The sequence below is a fragment of the Symphalangus syndactylus genome, chromosome 12 (genome assembly GCF_028878055.3).
Source record: "Symphalangus syndactylus isolate Jambi chromosome 12, NHGRI_mSymSyn1-v2.1_pri, whole genome shotgun sequence".
Classification (NCBI taxonomy): domain Eukaryota; kingdom Metazoa; phylum Chordata; class Mammalia; order Primates; family Hylobatidae; genus Symphalangus; species Symphalangus syndactylus.
In genome coordinates, this window is record NC_072441.2 from 81469713 (window position 1) to 81479185 (window position 9473).

The following is a 9473-nucleotide window of genomic DNA, read 5'->3' on the forward strand; positions in this document are numbered from 1 at the left end:
AAATAGCCTACCAACCAAAATAAGCCCAGGAGAAAACAAATTCATAGCTGAATTCTACCAGATGTGCAAACAAGAGCTTATATCATTCCTGCTGGAACTGTTCCAAAATATTGGGGAGGAACTCCTCCCTAACTCATTCTGTGAGGCCAGCATCATCCTGACACCAAAACCTGACAGATACCCAACAAAAAAAGAAAACTTCAGGCCAATATCCTTGATGAACATCAATGCAAAAATCCTCAAAAAAATACCAGCAAACTGAATCCAGCAACACATCAAAAAGCTTATCTACTACAATCAAGTTAGCTTTACCCTTGGGAAGCAAGGTTGGTTCAACATATGCAAATCAAAAACTGTGATTCATGACATAAACAGAACTAAAGACAAAAATCACGAGATTATCTCAATAGATGCAGAAAATGTTATCCATAAAATTCAACACCCTTTCATGTTAAAAACTAAGTATTAAAGAAACAGACCTCAAAATAATAACAGCCATCTATGACAGACCCACAGCCAACATCATACAGAATGGGGAAAAATTGGAGGCATACCAACACAAGTGAAGGGATAGCCTGCCCCTCCACACCTGTGGGTATTTCTAGTCGGGTGGGACAAGAGACTGAGAAAAGAAATAAGACACAGAGACAAAGTATAGAGAAACAATAGTAGGCCCAGGAGACCGGCACTCAGCACACCAAGGACCTGCACCAGCACCAGTCTCTGAGTTCCCTCAGTTTTTATTGATTATTATTTTCATTATTTCAGCAAAAAGGAATGTAGTAGGAGAGCAGGGTGATAATAAGGAGAAGGTCAGCAAAAAACGTGAGCAAAAGAATCTATTTCATAATTAAGTTCAAGGGAAGGTACTATGCCTGGATGTGCACATAGGCCAGATTTATGTTTCTCTCCACCCAAACATCTCAGTGGAGTAAAGAATGACAAGGCAGCATTGCTGCAAACATGTCTCACCTCCCACCATAGGGTGGTTTTTCTCTGATCTCAGAATTGACCAAATGTACAATCGGGTTTTATACCAAGACATTCAGTTCCCAGAGGCAGGCAGGAGACAGTGGCCTTCCTCTATCTCAATTGCAAGAGGCTTTCCTCTTTTACTAATCCACCTCAGCACAGACCCTTTACGGGTGTCGGGCTAGGGGACGGTCAGATCTTTCTCATCCCACTAGACCATATTTCAGACTATCACATGGGGAGAAACCTTGGACAATACCCTGCTTTCAAGGGCAGAGGTCGCTGCGGCTTTCCACAGTGCATTGTGCCCCTGATTTACTGAGACTAGAGAATGGAGATGACTTTTACCAAGCATACTGCTTGTAAACATTTTGTTAACAAGGCACATCCTGCACAGCCCAAGATCCCTTAAATCTTGATTTCATACAACACATGTTTTTGTGAGCTCCAGGTTGGGGCAAAGCGGCTGGGGCAAAGTGGCTGGGGCAAAGCTACAAATTAACAACATCTCAGCAAAGCAATTGTTCAAAGTACAGGTCTTTTTCAAAATGGAGTCTCTTATGTCTTCCCTTTCTATATAGACACAGTAACAGTCTGATCTCTCTTTCTTTTCCCTACACACAAGAGAAGAATGCCCTCTCTCACCACTCCTATTCGACATAGTATGGGACGTCCTGGCCAGAGCAATCATGGAAGATAAGGAAAGAAAGGGCATCAAAATAGGAAGAGGATAAGTCAAACTATTTCTGTTTATACACGACATGATATTATATCTAGAAAACCCTATGGTCAAAGACCAAAAGGGTTTTTCAGCTGATAAAAAACTTCAGCAAACTTTCAGGATTCAAAATCAATGTAGAAAAATTACTAGTACTCCTGTACACCAACAACTAAGACAAGAGTCAAATTAGGAGCACAATCCCATTCACAATTGCCACAAAAATAATAAAGTACCTAGGAATATAGCTAACCAGGGAGGTGAAAGATCTCTGCAAGGAGACTTCTAAAACACTGCTCAAATAAATCAGTGGTGACACAAACAAACGGAAAAGCATTCCATACTCATGAATAGGAAGAATCAATATGCTTAAAAGGGCCATATTGGCTATGCGCAGTGGCTCACACCTGTAATCCCAGCACTTTGGGAGACCAAGGCAGGCAGATCAAGAGGTCAGGAGATCGAGACCATCCTGGCTAACACAGTGAAACCCCATCTCTACTAAAAATACAAAAAATTAGCTGGGCCTGGTGGTGGACACCTATAGTCCCAGCTACTCAGGAGGCTGAGGCAGGAGAATGGCATGAACCCAGGAGGCGGAGCTTGCAGTGAGCCGAGACTGGGCCACTGTACTCCAGCCTGGGCAACAGAGCGAGACTCCGTCTCAAAAAGAAAAAAAAAAAAAAAGAAAAGAAAAAAAAGAAAAGAAAAGAAAAGAAAAGAAAAAAGGCCATATTGTCCAATTTACAGATTCAATGTGACTCCTATCAAACTACCAATGACATTCTTCACAGAACCAGGAACAAATTTTTTTTAATTCATATGGAATCAAAAATCAGCCCAAATAGCCAAGGTAATTCTAAGCAAAAAGTACAAAGCTGGAGACATCATGCTACCCAACCATAAACTATACTGCAAGGCTACCATAAATGAAACAGCATAGTACTAGTGGAAAAACAGACACATACACTAATGAAACAGAATAGGGAAACCAGAAATAAGACAACACACCTGTAACTATCTGATCTTCTAAAAACTTCAAAAACAAGCATGGGAAAAGGACTTCCTGTTCAGTAAATGGTGCTGGGATAACTGACTAACATATGCAGAAGATTGAAACTGGATACCTTCTTTACACCATATACAAAAATCAACTCAAGATGAATTAAAGACTTATTTGGTAGAACCCAAAACCATAAAAACCCTGGAAGACAACCCAGGCGATATGTTTCTGAACATAGGAACTAGCAAAGATTTCATGATGAAGATGCCAAAAGCAATTGCAAAGAACAGAAAATTGACAAATGAGATCTAACTAAACTAAAGAGCTTCTGCATAGCAAAGGAAACTATCAAGAAAGTTAACAGACAACCTAAAGAATGGGAGAAAAAATTTGCAAGATACACATCTTATAAGGGTCTGAAATCCAGCATCTATAAGGAATTTGAACAAATTTACAAGAAAAAAAACAGCCCCACTGAAAAGTGCATGAAAGACAGGAACAGATACTTTCAAAAGGAGACATACATGCCATATGAAAAAAAGCTCAATGTCACGGATCGTTGGAGAAATGCAAATCAAAACCACAATGAGATACAGTCTCACACCAGTCAGGTGGCTATTATGAAAAGTCAAAAAAAAAAAAGAGGTGCTAAAGAGGTTGAAGACAAAAATAAATGCTTATACACTGTTGGTGGGAGTGTAAGTTTATTCAAACATTGTGGAATACAGTGTGGCAATTACTCAAAGAACTAAAATTAAAGAACTACCATTAAAACCAGCAATTCCATTACTTGGTATATACCCAAAGGAATATAAACCATTCTACCATAAAGACACATGAACGTGTTATGTTCATTGCAGCCCTATTCATAATAGCAAAGACATGGAATCAAACTAAGTGCCTATCGATGATAGACTAGATAAAGAAAAAGTGGTACAATATTCCATGAAATACTATGCAGCCATAAGAAGAAATGAGACTGTGTCCTTTACAGTTACATGGATGGAGCTGGAAGCCATTATGCTTAGCAAACTAATGCAGAAACAGAAAACCAAATACAACATGTTCTTACTTATAACAGCAAGTTAAAATGATGAGAACACATGGACACATAGAGGGGGACAGCAGACAATGGAGCCTACCACAGGGTGGCAGTTATGGGGAAGGAAAAGATCACAAAAAATAACTAATGAGTACCAGAATTAATACCTGGGTGATGAAATAGCTGTATGATAAACCCCTATGACACAAGTTTAACTATATAACAAACCTGCATATGTAGCCCTGAACTTAAAATAAAAACTTTAAAAAAGCAGATGCCAAAGAAGATGCAAAGAAAAATGTCTTATATGCTCTTGGTAGGGATGTAAATTAGTACAGCTGCTGTGGAAAACAGTAAGATTTATCCAAAAAAAACTAAAAATAGAATTATCATTCAATCCAGCCATCCAACTACTGTGTATCTATCCAAAGGAAAAGAAATCAGATTATGAAAAGGATGCCTAAACTCCCATGGTCATTGCAGCACTATTCACAATAGCAAAGATGTGTAACCTAAGCATCCATTAATGAATGAATGGACAAAGAAAAGATAGAATATACATGCAAAGAAATACTATTTCATTGCAATAAAAAGAATGAATTCCCATCATTGGAAGCAACATAGATTCAACTGGCGGTCATTATGTTAAGTAAAATAAATCAACCAGAGATAGACAAATATTGTATGTTTTCACTCATATGTAGTAGCCACAAAATTTGATCTATAAAGGTAGAGAGTAAAATGATAGATACCAGAATCAGGGAAGGGAGTTCAGGGCATGGAGAATGATAAAACACTGGCTAATGAGTACAAACATAGAGATATATAAAAGGAGTAAGTTTTAATATTTGATAGCAGAGTAGGGTGACTACAGTTTACAACAACATATTGTATTTTTCAAAATAGATAGAAGAGAGGAATTAAAATGTTTCCAACAAAGAGAGAAATGTTAAGTGCTCAAGGTGATGAATGCCCTAAATTTCCTAATATCCTGACTTTATCATTACACATTTGATTCATGTAACAAAATATCACATGTATCCCAAAAATGTGTATAAGTATTAGGAACCAATAAAAACAGAGTCTTCTTATTTCTTTTCTTTTTTTTTTTTTTTTTTTTTTTGAGACGGAGTCTCACTCTGTCACCCAGGCTGGAGTGCAGTGGTGCGATCTCGGCTCACTGCAAGCTCTGCCTCCCGGGTTCACGCCCTTCTCCTACCTCAGCCTCTCTGAGTAGCTGGGACTACAGGCGCCCGCCACCACGCCCAGCTAATTTTTTTGTATTTTTAGTAGAGACAGGGTTTCACCGTGGTCTCGATCTCCTGACCTCGTGATCTGCCCGCCTCGGCCACCCAAAGAGCTGGGATTACAAGCGTGAGCCATCGCGCCCGGCCTTTATTTCTTATATTAGTTACATCCAAGCCACTCTATTGCTGGAACAAATATGGTAGTGGTTGTCATGGGGAGTGATGATGATGATGGTGGTGGTGGTGGTAATGGTGGAAACAATGATATGTTACTGCCAATAAACTTCTAAAATGACAGCTAATTATGTGTCAGGCATTGCGCCAACAAAATTTCAGATAGTAATTAGATTTATCCCGAGACTAGTTTGTTAAGTAAATGTTATTTTGCTTGCTTTGCAATAAAGAGATTGACATTCACAGAAGTTGAATAATGTGTTCCTCAAATCAATCAAACACTAATTAAGGAAAATAAAAGTGGTTTAAATAATACAGACATAAACTTTGGTATGACACAAATTTTAAGATTTTGACTGTGGTTGAAAGAAATGTGGAAATAAACCCAAATGATTATATAATATTACTAATAAAGCAGATTTGAAAAGAAACAAAAGATGCATTCACAAATATGTATGCAAAGTTACTTTATTCAGGGAGTGAAAGAAAAGTGACAATTGCAAATGTGTTAGAAGCCCATGCCCAGGTGACAGACAGACACAGAAAACATCAACAGAATTTTTTGATGGTTCCCAGGGACAGAACTGCCGGTCCTTCTTCCAAAGCTCTGGGAACTGACACTGCTGAGGATTTCCTTTCTCAGTCTCCACCTGGACAGTGGCAGTATGGCAGTCTCAGAAAGGAAACCTTTTGCTATCAGGGAACACCATGGGCAGATCACTGGCTAAGAGGAAAGAAGCTCCCTGTGTATCCATGGTAGGCTTTGATGAGAAGATGCAGGTGAAGCTGTGGAACAAGATGAGCCAATTATCCTTATGGTTTCATGCTCCTGATGAATTCTGAAGCTGTTACTTGCTCTTGGGTGGACACTTTGGCTGGCAGGGTGGAGAAGGTGTCACAGGAGGATATTTCTGTTGGCACTGCTGAGGTGGGCAGGGCTGTGGACACTTTGGTGGTGGGCAGGGCTCAGGGCACTTCGGGGGTGGACATGGCTCTGGGCACTTTGGCGTGGGGCACACAGCAGGTGGCTGGCAGGGCTGCTTGCACTGCTGCTGTTGATAAGACATCCTGCTGGAGTCTCAGAACCTGAAAGAAATGATACGACAGTGTTCACAGGAATGGACTCCTCCAGAGAGAGAAGCCAAAGCTTATGTAATACCATGGCATATTACTTCTCCAATATCCAAAAATTTATTCAAACTCTTAGCTCCTTTCTCATGACTTCCTGTCTTCTCCTTTCCACTTTAGCAAGTTGCTTCATCAGCCCTAGGAAATCCTGTCTTTCCTCATACAATTTTTCCAAAGAAAACATCGCCAAGTCAATCCTAAGCCAAAAGAACAAAGCTGGAGGCATCACGCTACCTGACTTTGAACTATACTACAAGGCTACAGTAACCAAAACAGCATGGTACCGGTACCAAAACAGAGACATAGATCAATGGAACAGACAGAGCCCTCAGAAATAATGCCACATATCTACAACTATCTGATATTTGACAAACCTGACAAAAATGAGCAACGGGATAAGGATTCCCTATTTAATAAATGGTGCTGGGAAAACTGGCTAGCCATATGTAGAAAGCTGAAACTGGATCCGTTCCTTACACCTTAAACAAAAATTAATTCAAGATGGATTAAAGACTTACATGTTAGACCTAAAACCATAAAAACCCTAGAAGAAAACCTAGGCAATACCATTCAGGACATAGGCATGGGCAAGGACTTCATGTCTAAAACACCAAAAGCAATGGCAACAAAAGCCAGAATTGACAAATGGGATCTAATTAGACTCAAGAGCTTCTGCACAGCAAAAGAAACTACCATCAGAGTGAACAGGCAACCTAAAAAATGGGAGAAAATGTTCACAACCTACTCATCTGACAAAGGGCTAATATCCAGAATCTACAATGAACTCAAACAAATTTACAAGAAAAAAACAAACAACCCCATCAAAAAGTGGGCGAAGGACATGAAGAGACATTTCTCAAAAGAAGATATTTATGCAGCCAAAAAACACATGAAAAAATGCTCATCATCACTGGCCATCAGAGAAACACAAATCAAAACCACAGTGAGATACCATCTCACACCAGTTAGAATGGCCATCATTAAAAAGTCAGGAAACAACAGGTGCTGGAGAGGATGTGGACAAATAGGAACACTTTTACACTGTTGGTGGGACTGTAAACTAGTTCAACCATTGTGGAAGTCAGTGTGGCGATTCCTCAGGGATCTAGAACTAGAAATACCATTTGACCCAGCCATACCATTACTGGGTATATACCCAAAGGACTATAAATCATGCTGCTATAAAGACACATGCACATGTATGTTTATTGCGGCACTATTCACAATAGCAAAGAGTTGGAACCAACCCAAATGTCCAACAACGATAGACTGAATTAAGAAAATGTGGCACATATACACCATGGAATACTATGCAGACATAAAAAATGATGAGTTCATGTCCTTTGTAGGGACATGGATGAAACTGGAAACCATCATTCTCAGTAAACTATCACAAGGACAAAAAGCCAAACACCGCATGTTCTCACTCATAGGTGGGAATTGAACAATGAGAACACATGGACACAGGAAGGGGAACATTACACTCTGGGGACTATTGTGGGGGGGGGAGGGGGGAGGGACAGCTTTAGGAAGATATACCTAATGCTAAATGACGAGTTAATGAGTGCAGCACACCAACATGGCACATGGATACATATGTAACAAACCTGCACATTGTGTGCATGTACCCTAAAACTTAAAGTATAATAATAATAATAATAATAATAATAATAAATAAATATAAAATAATTTAAAAAGTGTGCCTCATAATAGCTTTCCTTAATTAAAGTGTTGTTCCTTCTGAAAAGGAGAAATGTCTGTGATGCATTTTTCTTCCTCAGAGACTTATATTACCTTTTTATTGACAAGATCATACTGATTTTTCTACGTATATTTTTTCATTTACCCAAAGGGAATGAATCTATTGTTCTACATTATTCATATTATCAATAACATGTAAATACCATGTTTTTTTATTAATCATGTATGCTTATCTGTGATTCATCTGTTTATTCATTAGTTTCATTAAATTACCTATAATTTCAAATAAAAAAAAAAGAAAACATCTCTGTAATAAAGAAGCAAGCATGTTATTCCATGAAAATGACATCTTCAGGAAAGGCAGTCACAAGTTCAGACCCCCTGGGCAATCTCACAAGCTATTCCTATCATCATTATCTGTTGTAAAGCACCAGTGGGTTGACTTGGGCACAGAGCAAGGGCTGTTCAGGAAAAAGTACTGGCTCTCACACCTGCTAAGACACAAACCTTTGAAAAGGATACCAGGAAAATATGGAAAAGAGAAAAATACTTCATCCTTTTCTTCAAACCAAAGCTTTCCTATTAACTTCTCTGTCCATATGGACATATAATTGTACGTTTTTTAAAAAGCAATATAAAACACTGTATCATGTAGTCTAACCCTGTAGTTCCATCCACTAATTACCATCAAACCTATGATCATAGGTTTGGATCCACCAAACTTGCTGGATTCAGATTAAATTCAACATTTCAGGGCACAAAGAACAGAGGAACTCAAGGAAGCAGACTCACCAGGTTCTCCAAAGCAGATTAGTGCTCAAATACCAGGAGTTTAGGAGTTGTAGAGCAGAGAACCTCTTTATAGGGCCTGTTACCCCACCCAGCAGGAAGTGGAACTACCCAAAACTGGGCTGGTCCAGGGACGTCCCAACTAAAATGCAAATCTATCCATAACTGGCATGACAGGGATTCTCAAACTGGGAAATACCCTGTTCTGGGATCTTTCCACTGGATTAAGTGCTCCTGACTCACTGAGGCCCTGCCTTAGATCTCAGTTGCAGTGACTTACAGCAAAGAGGGACTTGGGGGATTCTCTAACTGGTGGTCAATGGCTCTCTTTCTTGATTGGGGGCAATGAATGCTTCCTGTCTTACACCTTCCCTAAATCATAAAACTTCCTGCCCTGATCCACTTTAGCTGAAATGCCATATTGTTTGTACATGAACCCATCTCCACCTCTACTTCCCTTGTACAATTTGCCAATGTGCTAGAAGGAAGGAGAGACCTAACAAAGGCCTGAGTTCTGGCCCCAGATTTTTTTGCTAAGTTATATGACCACAGCCAGGTCAACTCTCCTCCCTGGAACTGTAAACAGAGGATCATCATATTTACCTCTGGGTTTGGAGGCACTGACCACTTTGTGCCATCTGTTGACCCTGTTCAAGCCTGAAATTTTCTACTCCGCCTCTTTCTCTCGCAGAACCCCAG

At 39.5% G+C, this 9473-nt stretch overlaps 1 protein-coding gene across 1 annotated transcript; it reads right to left on the bottom strand.

Annotated features, from left to right (window-relative positions):
- Nucleotides 1–5606: 5606 nt before the first annotated feature.
- On the bottom strand, nucleotides 5607–6274 carry LOC134734717 (small proline-rich protein 2D). The gene has a single exon (XM_063628088.1). It carries the CDS (start codon nucleotides 6221–6223, stop codon nucleotides 6005–6007), a length of 219 nt encoding a protein of 72 aa, XP_063484158.1. The 5' UTR covers nucleotides 6224–6274; the 3' UTR covers nucleotides 5607–6004.
- Nucleotides 6275–9473: the final 3199 nt, after the last annotated feature.